Source organism: Cataglyphis hispanica, chromosome 1 (genome assembly GCF_021464435.1).
Source record: "Cataglyphis hispanica isolate Lineage 1 chromosome 1, ULB_Chis1_1.0, whole genome shotgun sequence".
Lineage (NCBI taxonomy): Eukaryota > Metazoa > Arthropoda > Insecta > Hymenoptera > Formicidae > Cataglyphis > Cataglyphis hispanica.
Genome location: NC_065954.1, coordinates 8,941,363 through 8,963,156, shown reverse-complemented (window position 1 = coordinate 8,963,156; position 21,794 = coordinate 8,941,363). Strand labels below are relative to the sequence as shown.

General features: G+C 30.1%; 1 protein-coding gene across 3 annotated transcripts in view; it reads right to left on the bottom strand.

Annotated features, from left to right (window-relative positions):
• Positions 1-992: 992 nt before the first annotated feature.
• The window catches only part of LOC126849756 (patched domain-containing protein 3), a 33,502-nt gene continuing 12,700 nt past the window's right edge, over positions 993-21,794 (bottom strand). For 2 of the 3 annotated variants that reach the window (XM_050591958.1, XM_050591948.1), the window contains exons 2-9: positions 16,111-16,384; positions 15,412-15,622; positions 15,068-15,253; positions 12,997-13,340; positions 9,775-9,975; positions 9,322-9,453; positions 8,421-8,734; positions 993-4,278 (exon numbers count right to left, since the gene is read on the bottom strand). In XM_050591958.1, coding sequence (XP_050447915.1) covers positions 2,794-4,278; positions 8,421-8,734; positions 9,322-9,453; positions 9,775-9,975; positions 12,997-13,340; positions 15,068-15,253; positions 15,412-15,622; positions 16,111-16,384 — 3,147 coding nt within the window. In that variant the 3' untranslated portion in view covers positions 993-2,793. The remainder of the gene's footprint in view (positions 4,279-8,420; positions 8,735-9,321; positions 9,454-9,774; positions 9,976-12,996; positions 13,341-15,067; positions 15,254-15,411; positions 15,623-16,110; positions 16,385-21,794) is intronic. The other variant, XM_050591966.1, reaches the window with a different exon arrangement.

The following is a 21,794-nucleotide window of genomic DNA, read 5'->3' as shown; positions in this document are numbered from 1 at the left end:
CGTAAAATTGTGAAATGATTAGAGGGAGACAAATTATTGATTTAAAATCCAGCAAGTTGAAATTCTGTGTTATGATTAAATGATTTACGAATTTAAAGATATCAGAGATTCACATTTTAAAATTTATATAGTTCTTAAATTTATACATTTTTGTCGTATATTTCGAACTGAATGAGACTCTGTCTATAAGATACTGCGCACAATAGAAAAAATATTAGGAATAGAAGTAAATATTAAATTTTAAGAACAATTTGGAATTTATTTTATTTCAAACAAAGAAACGGATTATTTTTAATTTTAAATTTATTATGCGTTAATACATTTCGTTCTCTTATTTGAAATAAAATAATTTCCAATTGTTCTTCTTAAAATTTAATATTTATTCTTAATATTTTCTTTATTGTACGCAGGGCCTTATCCTCATTTTATATTTATGTCATAAATATTAGATACTCAAAATAATTACAATTTATTAAATAGTTATATATACAGGGTGTCCGGCGTCAATCGCATCACCCGTCGTATGCAGGTAGAGCAGGCAAAACTGAGAAGAAAAGTCCTATACCATTTTTTTCGATAACGCTTAATAAAAGAGTTATTATCGAGTGAAGTCTGGCAATTCAGCGCCGACCTTTAGCTGGACGCACGTCAATGAACCGCGCGCCTAGCGTGAGCGCTCAGCTGTTTACAGCGTCTCACTGACGTGCGTCTGGCTAAAGATCGGCGATGATTGGCCAGACTTTACTCAATAATAATTCTCTTATTAAGCGTTATAAAAAAAAATTGGTACAGTACTTTTCTTCTCAATTTTATCTGCTTTATCTGCATACGACGGGTGCGATTGTCGCCGGACACCCTGTATATATATCTAAATATATCGATGAATTCTCTAAAAATTTGAGGATTGTTAGAGAGATTTGCCTTTTTTTAATATTAATTTTAGCTATAATGGGATATTACACGTCTATTACTGATGTATATTTTTCTTAGGACACCCTGTATACAATAATTCGTTTTGCAAGTTATATTCCTAAATATTGATATCATACGTAAGATACAAATATATTGACCGTCATTTTAATGTTGCTTATATTTGTAATATAAGCATTATTATATAAAACATTTCTTCAAGATCACATTAATCTTGTTCAACGGTGTCCAGATTTTTTCGAACTTAAATATGTGTACAAAAGCTAGTTTTATATACAGGGTGTCCCAGAACTGGCGAAAAAGTTTTTAATGATAGATTCTTCATGAAATTCTAAGCCAAAAAGCTCTTTACAGAAAAGTGATCCGATGAATAAAATTTGAATGGTAAGACATTGAAGTTGACATATGGGAGCGCATGAAATTCGCGCGGTCAGGATCGGCACGACCAAGTTTGACTCATGACTTGTGTATCGTGGCGATGCATGTTTCTTATTACTCTACATTTAATTATTTATTATTTATTATTTATTTATTATTGATTTATTATTTGTTATTATTTTTACTTTTAATTATTTATTATTTTTTTCTTATTACTCTACATTTAATTATTTAATATTTATTCATTATTGATTTATTCTGTATTACATACTAGTTGCTTAATTCTTAAACACGGAAAAATATGGGAAACTAATTTAAGTTATTTGAGTAATTTATTAATTAATTGATTGATAAAATTATGATCAATTTGTTATTTAATAGTTATTTATTTTACATTTATCATTTGTTAAGTTAATCTAATCAATATCCCGCGTGTCCTATATTTAAGGACTTTGCAACTAATATGTAAACAAAATATATAAATAATTATTAATTAATAAAGATCAATTGTAATAAAATTAATTACTATTTAGTTTATATTATTAATAGCAGAATAATGTATAATAATAAGAATTATGCATCGCCGCGATCATGAATCCTGACCGCGGTGATGCATGTCAAACTTGATCATGCCGATCCTGACCGCACGAATTTCATGCGCTCCCATATGTCAACTTCAATGCCTTACCATTCAAATTCTATTTATCGGATCACTTTTTTGTAAAAAACTTTTTGGCTTAGAATTTCATGAAGAATCTGTCATTAAAAACTTTTCCGCCAGTTCTGGGACACTCTGTATACATATATAGTATAAAACTAATATATAAAATTAGTTTATCTTTTTTATTAAATTATTTGTATCAATTGTATCAAAGAAAAGAGGAAAAATATTTAAGAAATACCTTCTCATTTTATTCTAATTTTTTTCCTTTTTTTCCTTTTTTTTTAAATTTTTTAACATTCTATTAAAAACACATTTACGCTTATTATTTATTTATTTATTTTTCTATGTCTTATGTTTTTTCCATGGATAGTTTAGGAAGAATGATTTTTTGATATACAATAAAATAAAAAATTTATGTATACAATGAAATCAAAATGTAACAATAAAAATTTTATTCGAGATAAAAAATATTTTGTGATAGATCCGAATATACAAATATTCGGGCGTCACCCTCTATGCGATTGCGCCGCTGTTTGAGAGTTAAATTCTGACTATCAAAATTCAGCCCTTTAAAAATAATATAAATCGTAACATCGGACATTCTAATCTTGCCCAAAAGATATCCTTCCTTCGCTCTTTCTTCTCTTGCATTGTCATAGTTTTACGATATATCAGTTCATTCTTTCAGCAAAATCAGTTTGCCTTAATCTGTTATCGCTATCGTTCTGCTCGAATGAGCCTAAAATTCAATCAAATGATTCTTTCGTCTCGCTTATCACGTCGACAATATCTTTCTTTCACGCTACCCTCTCATATCTCTACTACGGATATCGGGGATCCGTTATATATCGCGTTGACGCAGGATACTGCAGATTATGATAGGATCTGCTGCGTCTGTAGTCCCGCGACAACTGATTCGAATGGCGATACGCGATGTATGATCCTAGATAAGGCACCATTCGTGCACCGTTTTCCTCGCAGGATTCTCGCGCTAAGGCACCAGGATAGTCCGGCGCTGGATATACGGGTTCGCCGGTCGTGGATTGAAACTGCGACAGGCCGTACAGGACGCCGATGGATCTTCTCCACATATCGTGACGGGCCTGATTCTGCAGATCCGGTTGCTGGTCCTTGCACTGGCGTCTCCTGCTCTGCGAGGAGCCACTCTCGGTCGAGTTGCTGTCCTCGCTGGTGCCCAAGCCAGGATCCCTCTCCTCGAACGCCGCCATGCTGGTCGCGGGACTATCCTGGAGCGGCTTGACAACGCCCGCGGTGTAATAGACTAGATGAGGATGTGGAATCACATAGGGTTGCTGAAGCTTGTTTGCCAGTTCCTTTTCCTGCGTGCTGTTCTTCGCATTCTCCGCTTCCCCGGGCTCGTCTTGTCCCTTACTACAGGCGCCGGGTCCAAAGAGGGACAGCAACACAGGCAGTAGGAACATACCGTGCATGGCGCCAAAAAAGATCACTAGAAAGACCATCTTGAAGAACACGAGGAAGAGATAGGTGCCAGCCAGCAGGAGCGCCATCAAACCGAGTATCGTCGACGCGGCACCCTGAACGATTGGCAGACCTAGACTATACAGGCTGTCCTTGACCCGATCCTCTGGCCGTGATTGCTTTGAGCTCATGTAAGCGTAACAGATGTGTGCGGTGAAGTCGACGCTGAAGCCGAGGCACATGATTAGATTGATCATAGAGATGCTGTCGAGATGAACATCCCACAGCGCCATGTAACCGCTCACCCCAATCTCAATCGACACGATGCAGAAGGCGACCCATAAGCAGCAGAAAATATTGGGAATGAAGATGAAGCTAATGAGCATCATGACGACCGCACCGAATGTCATGCACTGGATAGTGGTCGGTCGGACCAGCTCGTATTGGTCGAAGTATACAAAGTACGGATGAAACACGCTGACGTTCAACGGTGATATGTCACAGATGTGACGCAGCTCTTTTACCATGTCCTTTTCTTGATTAGTGCCGCTCACATTCACCGCCTGTATCAGAAACCGGCTTGCCACAATGTTCTCGCCCGTCTCGTCGAACTTGACATCTAGGGAGAAAGAACTTGACGGGAACAGCCAGAGTTCTTTGAGAGCCGTGGTGAAATTATGCTTATCATTAATAGTGACGTTCAAGTAATCTTTGTTGCGTGTTATATAGCTAAGAAAGCTGCGAAGCCAACTTTCCGTGTAGATCGGCGCGCTGATGTACTTGCTTGCCTCGAGGCTTTTCGTCAAGTTCTCTATCTGCTGTTGAATTATTGGATCACTGTAGTCATACTCGCCGGCCACTACTACCTAAAAGATGATAAAAATACGATATATATAAGATATACATAGTTTACTTAATGTTTAAATTAAAAATTTTAATGAAAGTAAGCAAGCGCGAAAGCGAGAAAATCCTTCACAGAATCTAAAATATTATTATGACATTTCTTAAATTACAAATCTTGTTTATTAAATCTTGAAGATGACAAAACACATTTCAATAAAAGAAACGTGGCATTTCTGTAATTATTCACATATATTCCGATTTTTCAAGAAAACATTTTTGTTACAAGAATTTTAACTCTGCTGATTTTATTTTATTTTGATTTTTTAATAAATTTTTAAATTAATTAATTATTTACTATAATATTTAATAACAAAACTTATTTAATAAGAAGGTTAAATCATATGTAGTGTTTCTAATTGTTTAATAATACTATAGTATTATATATGTATATATATATATATATATATATATATATATATACACATATATATACATATATATACATATACATATATATATATATATATATATATATATACATATATATATACATATATATACATATATACATATATATACAGAGTGTCCTGTAATTTTTGACATACTCAAAGTAAAGATAGATTGAGTCAAACTGAAAAGAAAAGTTTTGAACTATTTTTCTCAACGCCTGGTAGAGGTGCGCCATCGTAGCAGCGGACCATCTACACTTTGAGTGCGTCAAAAATTACCGAACACCCTGTATATATATATATATATATATATATATATATATATATATATTTATTTATTTGTATAATTGTATTATATAATGTAATATATTATAGAAAATTTCATGCAATTTATAACTATTTAATAATAATTTATAATAATTATATAGTAAAATTATATAAATCTATAATATAGTATCATATATATTTATATAATTATATTATAATTTGATTATTGAGTAGTTTAAAAAAAATCTAGGGATTCAATTATTTTGCTAAATGTTTGTTTTTTTTTCAAAGATCATAGTAAATAATTGTCTATTGTGTTTTCTATAATATACATACATATATTTCAATTTATTGAAATAACTTAGAAGATTTGTCAAGAAATTTGATCATTTGTTGTTGTCTTGTTTTTCTTTTCTATTTCTTTTATAAAATTCGTAAACATAATGATAAGATCGCCAATGCCGATTACAGAGAATGTAATGTTGAAACACGAGTACCTTTTCGGGAATTCCAGCAATATCTTCGTGAAAGTAATTTCGAGAAAGCGCGCCTCGCGAGACGTAACATGTCGCGTTTGCCGGACCTCAACGTCATATTTTGTCATGATTATGCAATTTGTTTTATCTTGGCAAGAGTGACGCACGTTTCAACATTTCACGAGTGGACCTAATTACGATGCGTGTCGTGTCAAAAATTCATTCTTGACAGTAGTTTCTCGGCGAATGACATTTCCGCGAAATCATCGGAACTCGACTAGGCGCCGCGACTCTCGTGACATTATTAATATTGCGAGGAAACGCGATAGTGCGGGACCATCTTTGAGAAACGTACTTTCACTACAATGTATCGGGACTAACGCAACGGGGAAAAAGATCCCAGTGAAATTCACAGTTCGACCATATCTCTTGCCGAGTTTATAATTTTATTTCATCGAAGCGAGACTTTAACGCCACGTAAAGAAACACGCAGCGTTGAAATCGCCTTCAACACGCTGCATTATGAGATATGCAATTATCTAATTGAAGCGGAAGCTGTAGAAGATCTTTTTGTGACGAATTAATTTAAGAGAGTTGCATTTTCTGGAAATTATTTAGCTACAAATTTTACGTAACTTTTTTTTAGGATTGGCATGTTTTAAACAATATGTTTAAAACTGTCTGATTAAAACTTGTTTAAAACAGTAAGCACTGCTTTAAACATTTTTGTTTTAAACAGATTTAAACTACTTTTTTTTGTTTTAAATAGTTTTAAACTACTTTTTTTTGTATTTTGGCAATGTTATTTACATTTACAGTTTGACGCTAGCAAAAATTTAAATTATAATATTTACACAGATCAAAGCTATCAAGTTTTTTTTGCTTGTTTAAAACATGCTTTTTTAGTTTAAAACATATTTTTTGTTACTTTACTTAAAACACAATTAAAATAAAAAACATTGTTTAAAAAAAAAACAAATGTTTTTTATTTAAAATGAAAAAACAAGTTTTTTGCCAATCCTGCTTTTTTTACATTGAAAATATGTGAATTTCAAAAGATTTGAGGTAATATTTAATTCATATTCAGTGAAGATTCCAGCACTAAATTTTAAAATAATTATTAAAATTTATTTTATTTTATTTTATTTATCTTATTTAAAATAATTATAAATTTTAAAATAATTATTAATACTATGTTACATTAATTTCCAAGTAAAATATGGTTTATTTAGAAGCTAAGATATATTATGTATATATATATAATAGTATAATATATTATAATATATATATATATATATATATATATATATATATATATATAATATATAGATAATATAAGTGAAATGTGCTTTGTTTAAAAGCTAAGATATATTATCTACATATATATATATATATATATATATATATATATATATAATATATAGATAATATATCTTAGCTTTTAAACAAAGCACATTTCACTTATATTATCTATATATTATATATATTATAATATATTATACTATTATATATATATATATATATATATATATAATATATCTTAGCTTCTAAATAAACCATATTTTACTTGGAAATTAATGTAACATAGTATTAATAATTATTTTAAAATTTATAATTATTTTAAATAAGATAAATAAAATAAAATAAAATAAATTTTAATAATTATTTTAAAATTTAGTGCTGGAATCTTCATGAATATGAATTAAATATTACCTCAAATCTTTGAAATTCACATATTTTCAATGTAAAAAGCAGGATTGGCAAAAACTTGTTTTTTCATTTTAAATAAAAATATTTGTTTTTTTAAAAGCTAAGATATATTATCTATATATGTATATATATATATATATATATATATATATATATATATATATAGATAATATATCTTAGCTTTTAAACAAAGCACATTTCACTTGGAAATTAATGTAACATAGTATTAATAATTATTTTAAAATTTATAATTAATAAGATAAATAAAATAAAATAAAATAAATTTTAATAATTATTTTAAAATTTAGAGCTGGAATATGAATTAAATATTATTTCAAATCTATATATATATATATATTATTCCAAATGAAATTTGGAAAGTTTTAAAATTCTTTAATTACTATAGTTTATAAAAAAATATTGTATAATTTCTCGAAACCATTTTGTTATAAAAAATGTAACTATTGCATCGCATATTAAAAAAAGGAAGAAGCAGCGCGTTCTCGCGGGTATAAATATCCGGAATGAAATTGAACGTGAATTGCCAAGCAATTCGAACGCAGAATCTCTCTGTTTAGTTAGCCTTTCTTCTCTAGTCGGTCGATCGAGTCGGAGGAGAGTGATGTAACGAGCATTGCTTTTCTTGAAGTCCAAGCAAGCCGACCGGAGAAAGTTGTTTGCACGATATCGCGTTGTATCGAGGGGAACACGTGACATAATTGCGTGTACCGGATTATGCGTGGCAGGTCCAAGCGTAACGCACCTTCCTCCGATGTTAATGTTTCTTTTCTTTTTGCGCCACTTGTGAGGAAATATATATTTCTTCGAAGTTTGCTTGTACGAAACGGAATTCTTTAAATATTGATCAACGCGAATTTTGTGACTGGTTTTTCTTTTTTACTTTAAATTTGAATAACCGCGCGATCATATAAATGTATAGATCTTGCATAGTCAATAAAGAGTGGTGCTAAAAAACACTTTCGGATATTGACAATCGAGGTGTTGGAGAGAAGAAATTAAGATTTTGCATTTCTTATATGCGCTCTTACACAATAATATTTAAAATAAATAAAAGCGAATATTTTTCTCGGCATTTTTGCATTTTATTTCTAAATATTAAAGTAAATAAAATCTGTGGATTCTAATAAAAAAAGGCGACGAAAAATTGAAGAGATTAGAAAAATTTTATATATCGCGAAAGAAATAGAAAAATTCCCATTGATTATTTCGCGACTTTTGTATTTTTTTTTTTTGACAACTTACTTGTATCCTATAAGGGAACTCTCGGAAATAAAAGTCCTCGCGATCGTAGAAAGCGATCGAGTAGGAATCTTCTTTGGAAAGCTTGCGTCGGTCCAGGCCCTCCTTAAGAGTTGTGAGCCCGTAAAGGGCACCAAGGAGATAGAACACGAAAAGGAGGATGATAATGACTTTCACAGGGCGACAGTTTAGCGCAGCCGCTAAATAATCACGGAACCAAGTCATGCATCCGTGCTCGGGATTGTCGATTGGATTGTGAGGGTCGTCGGGATCAATTCCGCCCGATAATAGTACTCTGTAAAACCAGGATCGATGAGCTGAAACAGTGTTTAAAAAAATGCATCGTTAAACGCAAAGAAGTGATAGAAATTTTCTTCGCATAGCTTATTCGTTTCTTATTAAGGCTATTGCAAAATATTCTAATTGCTTAATTATAACGTAATCGTTTGCGTAAATAGTGTGATAGCGCGTGATAGAAATAATATGACTCTTTTTCAATATTTCGCAGTCGATATGACAACAAGAGAAATAAAACAAGGAGAAAGCAAGCTCTCTTTCTCCATTACGTAATACTGTGTGATCTAACGAATTAACGATATTCAAACGTAACGCGTGCATTTGCACGACGTAACTTCAATATATTATGTAGACGTAACAATTTCGAGTGATCTTAGAATAATGATGATTGACATAATGATAGAAATAGCAGAAGGAGACTAGTAATTTATATAGATTGAAATTAATTAAAACTTGAAATTAATACATTGCCAGCTATATTCCTTCCGATGAAGAAGATAGAAATTTTGTAACAGATTTGTAACAAAAATTTGAATATAAAAAGAAGCGAGGAAGATAAATTATATTTTACTATTACAATTAAAATAATTATATGTAAAATACTTACCAGATTTAGATAAAGGTTGCACTTTGCAGCATAAAACACTGTGCAAATTCTTTTGTTCGCAATAACCGCTGATTGCGACGCATCCGCTGAAGAATGTTAGATGGAACAGGAAAGTGAAGACAACTGCGAAACCTGTCATTTAATACATGCTTGATATTAAAAATATGAATCACATTATGATGTTGCTGTGGATATTTCAAAAAGTATTGTAATGAGGATATCTCAAAAAGCTATCGTTTCTTATGTGTCTTATTGTATGTTTTCTTATGTTAAAGATTTTTTTTTTTTTATTAGGAATTATTCAATTTTTTTTTATTATCCTTATATATTTTTTAGCAAACAATATCGGCATGTTGTCAGTTTTGAAATATTCTACGTAAAAAAATTATAAGCGAAGATCTATTTACGTAAATATGTAAATAATAAATGTAAATAATAAAAATGTCTTGGTACCTGAGTAAATGCAGAAAATCTGAACTGAAGGGAAAGGCGACCAAACGCCGATAAAAAAGGATATCATGTCCGTTAAAGATGTGATAGTGATGGAAACAGCAGCTTCGCTCAATGTCGCCGCCATCCTTTCTGGCACTGGTTTACTGATGCTCGTCCTTCTCCAGGCTGCTAGCATAACAAAGGTATCATCGATTCCTATTCCTATGACAAAAAAATACAAATACGTTAAAAATCCGATAATCCATGTTTTGTTCTTATTGCGATTCGGTAATTCTAATTATTTTCCTTGCTTACGTATATAAAGTGACAAATTATACTCTTAATTATATATGTAAGTTATATAAAGAGAAAAGAACTCTAAATTAGTATACACAAATTATTATAATAATTATTTTAATTATTAAACATAATTATTTTAATTATTTTCTTTAAAAATATATTTATAATTATTTTTGTTTTGTTAATTTTTTAAAAAATTTCTTAGTAAATCTGTCTTAATTTTTAATAAATTTTATTAAATAATTCTACAAAAATTGAAGTTTTTATATTTGAAGAGATCGTTAACGATGAATAAGTTATTTTCTTAAAAAAAATTAATGCTGCTTGAAACAATCCGCATTTTCTGAGCGTGCGATTGTTCCTTGAAAATTTATCACCGCCAATTCTTCGGATGTCACGTTTGTCTACATGAATCGCCTCTGATTTTTCAGAAAGTATAAATAGGAATAGAAACGCGTTTTCTTTGCAATATATCAAAACCGTGAGGCAATGCATTTCGCATATGCATTAGGTTTCCTATCGAAACAAAGTAATTGTACGTGACTAATAAAGATGCATATCATATAAAAGAGAAACGCTTTTCTTTGAATATATAATGTTATTTTAATTTCTACTTAGAATTGTAATAATATTATCAATCTGCTGTTACATATATTTATTCATTATACTTATTGTTTTACTAAAATTATTTAGTTTCATGATAGAAATAAATGAATAAGTTTCTGAAAAGTCTAGAAAGAGACAGAAAAATTGTCCACTCTCCCCCATTAAATAAAATTAAATAAAATAATATATAAAGAAGTAAACAGATATATATTAGTTGCTAATCAATTATATATTTTTGAATAAAAGTTGTGAGTGAATATAATAATTGGTTTGAATTGCGTCCGGTCGATTGGATCGCGAATAAAGCTGTTATTATCGATAAAGACCGATTTTACTCGGCGTTGAGCGCAGGCGAGCGCAACGTCGAAAGGGAAAAGAAGACTTCCGCTTTTCACGTAAATCACAGTATGTTTATTTCGCTTGTATGCACCTGACGAAGCGAGCTAACATATTTATCGCCGAGAATGTACATTTCTACGTTTCAGACGTGACAGGGAATTACGGCATCGTATTGCAAAAAAAGGCTAAGCCCTGTCGTTATTTTCGCGTTGCTCAACTTATACAAAGTATCAATCTAAGTATCGATTGACAAATCTTCCAACACATCGATTTAATAAAGAATTGCGAAAATAACTAGTGATGATGGGAAAAGTTTGTATACGAAGTATTTCAAAATTACAAATTACTTGACAATTTCAAAATTATTCGTGAAATTAATATTGCTGGATACCATGCAACCTTTGTTGCCAAATAAATATATTATTTTTAATAATTTTAATAAATATATGTTGTTTTTAAACAATTACTTTTTAAATACAAAATTAAGTTAAATTTGTGTTAAAAAACTTTAAAAGCAGTATTATTTAATATTAACAGTTCTAGAAGAACTCTAAATATAATACTATTTCAAATTATAAATCCTCACAAACTGAATTGCTTTTAAATATTTGACTAGTTAACTATTAATTTCATATTTAGTTCTGATATTTTAATGTTTAGGAGTTTTTTAAAGTTATTTTTATAAAAAATATTTTTAATTTATTTTTATTAAAAAATTATTTTTTAAGGTCAATAATTCTAGAAGATCTCTAAATAATTTCTACGTGATATAATGCAATTAATATATAGTATGTCTATAAAGTCTGTTCCTATCTCCTATATTTCGGAAATAGCTCAAAATTATAAAAAATTGCGAAATACGAGTTCAATCATTTCAAAGGGCTATTTTTTAAGGGAGTTAGAGGAGTCTCCCTAACGAGGTTCCCCAGGGGGACCCCAACTCAAAAATTTTAAATGGAACTCCCCGTATTGTAGTATATCTATGTATAGTTTGAAAGGGCATAAAAAAAAAGAAAATTTTTGATCCAAATTGGAGGTTGCTATATTGACCCGTTTAGGAGTTATTTAGGGTCAAAGTTTGAAAAGGCAACTTTTAAAAAATTGTTACTTTATTTGGAAAATTCTAAAAAAACATTCAAGGTGTGAAGGTATTTGTCTTTTTAAGTCCTTTCCATAAAAAAATTCAGATTTAATCCTAATTTTATAAAAAAAAATTATTTGACCTTATCTTGAATTTAATAGCTTTTGCAAAAACCAAGGTCAAATCTAAATTTATTTATGTTAAAGATTTAATACAGACTTTTATTAAAAAGACAAAAAAATTTCATTCCAATGTTTTTTTTAGAATTTTCCAAATAGAGAAACGATTTTTTGAACCTTGATTCTAAATAACTTCCGATTGGGTCAATATTTAACTTCCGATTTACATCAAAAATTTTCTTTTTTTATAAACTTTTAAACGATATACTACATTATGAAGAATTCCATTTAAAATTTTTGAGTTGGGATCCCTCTGGAGCACCTCCTTGGGGAAACAAATCCCCCAATTCCCTTAAAAGAATAGCCCTTCGAAATTATAAATACGAATTTCGCAATTTTTCATAATGTTGAGTTATTTAATATAAGAGGTAGGGACTTTAGTAGACATTCTGTATTTATATTATTTATTATATATATATATATATATATATATTATTTATTAATAATTATATATATAATTATTAATAAATAATATTAATTATTAATTATATATATAATTATTAATAAATAATATTAATTATTAATTATATATATAATTATTAATAAATAATATTAATTATTAATTATATATATAATTATTAATAAATAATATTAATTATTAATTATATATATATAGTTAAATTGATATTATAAAATCTCATGCCTTTAATTATTATCAGATAATTGGATAATCGGGTAAAATTACAGTGTTCAGAGTGTTGCGACACCTGAATTATGGCAATTTCAATAGCAGCTTACCTATCATGAGAAACGGTGCGGCAAGATTGATGCCGATAAAATCGATCCCCAGATACATGCATAATCCAAATGCAGCGACCGTCGCCATGGCGGCCGAGATATTGCCCAGAAGACCGAGCCAAGGCTTGCTGCGTACCCAATCGGCCATCATGCATGTCACGACCGAGAACAGGCCCATTATGATGAACGTGCTGGTGAAATACGGCACGATCGTCTTGGTGTTGGCCTCTAGTTCCAGTTCGAGAGTCCTCGAGGCGAATCTCGCGGTGCTAATGTGCTTAAACGCGCCTCCGTCCTCAGCTTTGCCGACGACTTCTAAGAAAGCCTCCTCCCAGGCGGCGCCGCTGATTCGGGAAGGAAAACATTGTCGAATTAAATTAGGAAAAATTAATAAAATTAATTGAAAAGTATCGCGCCCTTGAAACATTATCTTCGATCAAAAAATATTTTGATGGAAAATCACTTAATATCAAAATGAAGAGTACACATCAGATGTATACACTTATCTATTTATTTATATTCTGACAAGATACAGAGGTGATTGATAATTTTTAACAGGATAGAGTGAGAAATTTAATTTTTTTTTTAGTTGACATATATCCGAAACGAATATGGCGGGAAGGTTATTAATATGCCTCAATATGCAATACCTCAATGTGTGACAACAATAGATAATCAATACGAATAGTCGTGAGTGAATCAGACATCTATTATTTGCACGAGCATTACTGATAGCAATGGATGATTCAATTGATGATATCCAATTGGCGACTATAGATTAACGAGACTTTATTTTTATATAGGCATTGCTTTTAAAAATTTAGAATAATTTTATATAATAATATATATTATAATAATTTGTATAAATAATATACAGGGTCCTAGACCACCTATACACCCCTTTTCTTTCAAAAACTAAGCATTTTAGAGAAAAACGTTTTGAACAAAAAATGTATGGTTTGAGAGGAACATAAGATGGTGTCATTGGTTTGATCTTAATTTTGTGTTGCATATTCTTATAGTTTATGTCGAGATCTTTCCAAAACACTATAATAAAGTATTTTTTCATTAAGAATTTTTTGAGTTATTTTGTATCTTAATCTGACATATTTTAATATAAAATATAAAATATCTCGAAAATTATTTGGTGTTCAATAATTGTATCGTAATACTTTTATGTAGAATAAAAAGATGAATCAAATGGTGTAAAGAAAAAGTAAATAATTGTTATAAAAAAATATATTGCAAATAATTGCATACTTTTTTTTAAAAATAATTATTTTCTGTACACCATTTGATTCATCTTATTATTCTGTACATAAAAGTATTACGATACAATTATCGAAAACTGAATAATTTTCGAGATATTTTATATTTTATATTAAAATATATATAGATTAAGATACAAAATAACTAAAAAAATTTTTAATGAAAAAGTACTTTATTATAATGTTTTGGAAAGCTCTCGAGATAAGCTCAAACAAAAATAAAAAATGGGGGTTTCCATTTAAGAAATTAAAGGTGTCCTTGACTTGACCTTAACGATGCCATTCAAGGTCAAACCAATGACACCATCTTATGTTCCCCTCAAAACCATACAATTTTCAAAACGTTTTTCTCTAAAATGCTTAGTTTTTGAAAGAAAAGGGGTGTACGGTCTAGGACCCTGTATATGCAAAGAAATGAATGCACAGAAGTACAGAAATTAGAGATAAAGACTATCGTTTATATGAATTTTTTAACAGCGTATCTCGATTATATTTTATCAAAATTGTAGTCTGAAACACATTTCTTGAGACTTGTAAAAAATCAAAACTTTTAAACAAGGAATCGCTGCCAATTTTATCATAGAAAATACTCTACTTACGAAAATACTCTATAAGTATCGTTCAGCACGTAGAATGTATATATTTTTATAGAACTCTAACCGTTCGCAAATAAATTATGGTCAAGATTATGGTTACTTTCAAGATCGTTCTCCCGTATAAGTAAGATAACTAACCAGTTTTTCAGCGACAAGCTCCGCGAGCGTATTTGCAAACTCAAAATAAAACGAAGTGTATAGACTCACATCTGGTCTTGCTGTGGACTATCGACTGTGATGAAGTAGCCTAGCTGCACCGAAGGCACCGATTTTACAGTAAGATCCTCATTGAGAACACTTCCACCGAAGAACACCGGCAACAAATGGGCGTCCCAGGTGGTCGGATTGATCGTTATCGGGAATGTCAGATTCAACTTCCGCCTTTCCACTTCGCTGCAAAAGTCGAAGATTCGATCAAAACTCGACAGATTTATTAACAAATTGTTTTGAGCAAAAAAAAAAGGAAGTTATTTTTTTTTCTTGAACTGGGATACGAGATTGTTCATTTTTTTTTTTTGCGTATTAATTTTTTTATTGCAGTTTATGATTACTCTATCACGTGATGTAGATTTAGAATATCGTTGGTGAAACACTCATCAAGCCACCGTGCGCAAATCTGCTCGTATGTGAATTCGTTGTTCTCATATTTTGCTTTGACATTTTTAATTAATTGATCGAGTTTCATTAGCTCTTCCCAAATCGAGGTTTTCAGCATGTTATTCCCGCCGTCCTTGGGAATCACGATTACATGACCGAATCGGCCTGCAACAAGCAACAGATTTAATTGATCTCGAATCAAGAAGAAATCCTAAAATATTACCTTTAATTACAGCAAGAGGAGATTGAATTGTGAACTACATTTCTACAAACATGGCGAGGAAGTCCACTTATGAAAGTATTTAATAATAGAAATTATAAAGAAAGAAAAAAAAAATATTAAAAAAAATTAACTTAAAATAAATTCAATTTTACAAAATTAAAAAAAAAAATTGAGACTATGAATCCAATAATTTCAATGTTGAAGAATTGCAGTTGAAAAATGATTGCAATATTTAATAATTCTCTTTTATATTTACTCGCCTTTTGTATTGCATCTTTTCTAGAGCATTTTACAGAGGAATCTTTTTATTCTATATATTTTATGTGCCAGCTGTCGATTAAAAGGATTTTCTGGGATTTTCTTTATTAGATTCGTGGAATTCTTCGTGAGAGAAGAAACCGCCAGAATGAATGATTGATGAAAATCTCACCTGGTCGAGTAATACGACCGACATTGAATTGATGGCTGTAATTGACTTTGAAGTATTGCTCGACTATCGCTCGCTCGGTCTTGCTGGGGCCGTTGACGGGCGAGAAGAGGTATTCCGGATCAATCTCGTAGTGTATCCTTTGATAGCCGGTGAAGCATATGCAAGCCAATAGTATCGGCACGATTACGAAGTAGCCGGGATGTCGACCGACAATGAGGCCGACTTTGTAAAAGGCGCGGTTTAAGAAGTCATCGACACACGTCAAGTGCCACATCTGAAAAGCGAAAGTAACAAACAAATCCATCCGTTAATTGTTATATCGTTTAATGAATAATTATTATAATTACTCATTTGGTAAAAAATTTATAAACGAATTGTGTTACCGCTAAATTACTACTGGCATTGAAATCGCTATCGCGATTTTCGTAACTGAAGGTGAAAACTAAAAGTCTGCGAAAATGAAGAAATTAAGACAGTGGTCGTTTTCTGCAAACAGTTCCTAGAGACGGTGTGCAAATAATAAATGTTTGTGTAGAAAACACAGGTGCTTTATACAGGTGCAAGAAATGTTTCGTGCTATCTAATTAGTATTTCGCATTTATAATGCATTACACGTTGGTTAATGCAAAGTAAGTTGCTGTGGTCGAATTATATGTGTGTAGGATAGAATCTCTTGTACGGTTCGTTAAACCCACAATGCGAAAGATGTGCTACTCATAATCTTTTTACTCCTTCCATCTTTCCCCCTCCCCTCTCCTCCCCCTCCTCTCCGCTCCATTTTCCCCTTTCTCTCTCTCTTTCTCTCTATTCGTTTTTGTTACGTAAAATTATTATTTGCTTAAGTCGATGACTGCACTCGACATAACGTGGCTCGTTTATTTAATGTTCCTTGAAGTAGAATATACGAAAAAGATCTGTCATACTGTGTCGTAAGAAGTCAAATTAAGACCTTATCGAAGCTTTACGAAAGCAGGCAGTGAAGTGAAACTTACGATAATTTTTAATTAAAATGTCAAAGATGCGAGATTGATTATTATGGATCAGAAAAATGAAAAATTTATAAAATTAAGAATATATGTTAAAAATATATGATGTGGAATCAGAGGAGTTTTATATCGATGATTTTAGAATTCTTCATTTTCTTTATGTCGAAAATATCGAAAAATTCAAATTGGGTTCGTGTCTGGTTTCTAAAATCTCAATTTCAACTGTTTGAATTATCAGCGATTGTAGCATTAAAGAATTTGCACGAGGGGAGCATTTAGGATGATTGTCATTGAAATCATGTAGAAAAGTGTCGTCAGACTTGACCTACATTCAGAATTACGTGTTCAATATATTAAAACTGCAATGAGATTATCATCAATTACATTTTATAGAAACGAATCGTATATATTGAACCAACGATGTTTATTAATTTTAATTTTTTATTGCGCAATTTTTTTTATATCTTTTTAATCTTCGTGTCTTATCTATATAATGCATAAAAAAGCTTCTTTGTGTCATATGCACATATATACATACATAATATGTATGCAAACTGTAAAAAAATAAAACTGACACAGAATAAAGATTCTAAGTAAATTTAAAACAGATTTTTAATTAACACATACTTAAGTTTATATGAACACACACACACACATGCATATTCGGCGTAATGTTGTGGCATAACCGAAAATCGAATTAAACTTACTTAAATCCGTTATGCATAATACGATATCTCATTAATAATTCATTTGTGATTTGACATATTACTATTTACATATCAATGACAAGAAATTATTGGAATAATTTCTGTACAAGCTTGCAAATTTATACATGTATGATAATTTAATCTAAATAATAACGTAAAAAAATAATACATGCAATGTTTTATTGTGCGAGTTTTTTTTTCCTTTCTTTCTCTTTTTCTTTCCTTTCTTTCTTTTCAATCTTACTTTGTGTCTTATATGTCTAATACATAAAGGAGCTTCTTTGTACACACACATACACACACATATACACATACATATAAGCATAGATACATACATATAGTATATATATATATATATATATATATACATATATATACATACATACATACATACATACATACATATATATATATATATATATATATATATATATATATATATACATATAAACTTAAGTATGTTAAATTAAAAATCTGTTTTAAATTTACTTAGAATCTTTATTCTGTGTCAGTTTTATTTTTCTACAGTTTGCATACATGTTATGTATGTATATATGTGCATATGACACAAAGAAGCTTTTTTATGTATTATATAGATAAGACACGAAGATTAAAAAGATATAAAAAAAATTGCGCAATAAAAAATTAAAATTAATATACATATTCATATATATATATATATATATATATATATATATATATATATATATATATTAGAAATTATAAATAATTTTAATTTTATGTTTCTCTTGCAAAGCCGTAGAAAAATAAAACTGACACAGAATGTAGATTTTAAGTTAATTTAAAATTTTAGATTTTTAATTTAATATGTTTAAATTTATATAAATACACACACACACACACACATGCATAAGTTGGCATAATATTGTGGCGTAATCGAGAATCGATTAAATTTATTTAAATCCATTATTCATAATACGATACCTCATTAATAATTCAATTCCAATAATGTGATTTGACCTGTTACTATATCTATTACATATTAATGAGAAATTATTGAAATAATTATTGTACAAGCTTGCAAAATTATACATGTTTAATAATTTAATAATAAATAATAACGTAATAAAATAGTACAGTAACAATAAAATATTTTACATTATCTCCTTTGTTATCATGGCACTATTATGCGAATCTCATCGAAAAGATTCATCTTTCAGTTAGCAAAGGAATATTCGCTTGAACGATTCTTTATCAAAAAAGGGCTCATTGATCGAAACTAGAATTCTATACCTTTTGTTCTGACACAAAGCTTTATTTCATGGGACGATGGTGCCCCCATAAGGGATTACATGACATATCGAAGGAGGATGAATCATCCCTCGTCAGATTTTCACGCACGTTCCTCTCCTCACCTTGAAGTGTTTCAAGAAAGTTTTTAATTCATTTTGCGTATAGACAGTCCAGAAATATATGGCAACTGTATAGCTGACTTTAATCATCGTATCCATTGAATTAGAAGGAGACGGAGATCTCCTGAATAAGCAAGAATAAACAGATGTACGGGGTGTGCGAAATATGTATTGGTTAAAATACATATTTCTTATTCAAGTATAAAAAGTCCGCAGTTATAAATTCCCGAATATCCGCAACGAGGTTTCATATAATTTCGCAGAAACATTGCGCATCGATACCGCAAAACTTCTCCATATAAATTTCCACATATAAAACGTAATGTGTACTTCTGGGCGAAATAAAAAGCTCCATAAATCCTCGTAAAGCCTGTTACCGCCACGGTGTTTTGCGACACGAAATGGCATTAGTTGCAAATATGGATTCATGCTGAGGACGGTGGCGAGCGACTTTCTAAAACCGCTTGCAATCCCGGGGCGACACGGATTTTCCGCGCACGTCGTCGTATACTTATCATTAGCAAGAGGCGCACGGTATCGCAAGCCGAAGTTCAGAGGCCAGTACCCCTTGATACGCACGCGCGTGGTTTGTCTCTCTCTCGGAGAAAGTTACGTCGAAGCTACTTTATTGGGTAACCCCCGTAACTCGCCGCGCACTTGTCGTTTCTCGTTTAGACACGATTTAATAACAATCGCATAACAATAATCGGCGCTTTTGCCACGCCATTTTAGAGACGCTTGCACTCTGCAACTGTCGCCAATCCTATCGGGGCCTTAGATTTCCACGCGTGTGTCTCGAATGTTCGACGAGAGTTCTCTCAAGTCGATGACAAAAGGGAGCTTCGCGCTGTTTTGCATATTATTTGCATCTGCCTTTGTCACCGAAGAGAGGAACAATTACTTCATGACTTTAGAAATAACTTTGACCTGATCTGAATAAATAGCTTTGATAACCAATGGTCGAACGTATTCATACTGATAGGTCATTGTTCTTAGAATAGTGGACGTAATTAGAGTAGTTTTCACTAGGTTGTTCCAGTTGTTAGATAAGCAAAAGTAAAAAAAGAATTGGAAGTGATACGTAAGAGATATATGTTTATAATCACGAGCCTTATTTCTCGTCAGCGGACCTGAATTGTTAGATAATCTTAAGGGGAGAAACCAGCGTAATAGTTAAAAAAAAAGGTTATTATTAAGGATATTTTTTCTGGTAAATATATTTTTTTTTTTAAATCACATTATTGACATCACAAGGTACATAATTTGAACTACTTTTTATGAAATTTTTGTTAAAAAATATTAATATTTATATAATTTATATATTTATATATTTATTCTTGAAGGCGGCTTACAATATTGACTACAATAGCCAATTTTGGAAACCGCCTTAATGAAACGGATGCACGCGTAGCAGGGCAACGAAAGCACAGAAAAAAAAACAAGTATTTTCTTCAAATATAAGACAATAGCTTTAGTTGCACATATGGAATTTTTAATTGAATAATTAGTTTTTTTATAATGTTAGAAAACTCAAAAGAGATTAAGTTCTCATCAATTTTGGAACTTTTTTCTTCAAAAGAAATCTTTCCATTTTATAACAAATTATTTTTTTTTAAATCTATATGTGCAACTAAAGCTATTGTCTTATATTTTATAAAAATATTTGTTCTTTTTTGTTTAGAGCTTCTATTGGCCCTCTACGTTTTTCCTTCCTCTCCTTTCCCCTTTTAAAGCGGCTCAAACTTTTGGCTATTATATAATATTAATAATTTTTTACGAAAATTTCACAAAAAAATAGTTGAAATTGTACTTTGCGATGCTAACAAAGTGATATATATATATATATATATATATATATATATATATCACTATATATCATATATATATATATATATATATATATATATATATATCATATATATATCATAATATATATATCATAATACAATATATATCATATATATATATATATATATATATAAAAGAAAACAATTTTTTGCTAAAAAAATTCTTAGAAATAGCCTTTTTTTAGCTGATTTTCTTTCATACTTGAAAATATTTTTTTCTTTCTTTTGCAAAATTACTTATCAATCAATCAAATTATATAAATGTGATTGATAAAGGATAAGAATAAGATAATAGATTTTACATAATAATAATAATATTAATAATACAGTAAATGAATTATTAAGAATGTTCTGGATGTACATAGTAGCAAAAAATTGTCAAAATTAAAAAGAAAACATGTTTCTTATGTTTATACTGTTTGAAAAATTAAAAAAATAAATTCGGGTTATGAAAAAAATTAAAGTATCACGAAATAATATGGATTTTGACATCTTCGTAAAAGAAAATAATTGTAATTAATATTTTTTCCTAATTTATGGCAAAAACTTTTGATCGTGACTCGATCTTCTAAAATCAACTGCAAAAAACAATGAAAAACGAGTAATTTGCAGAAAAAGACAGATAATATTTTTCTACAATATTTAGTAAATAACTTTTAAACGAATTAGTAGATCTAAATCAAGTTTTGCTCAAATATTTATTAGACTTTCCTTAATATATGTGAAAATTTTTATTTCATTGATAATATTTTTTCTTTGTCAAATTTGTCA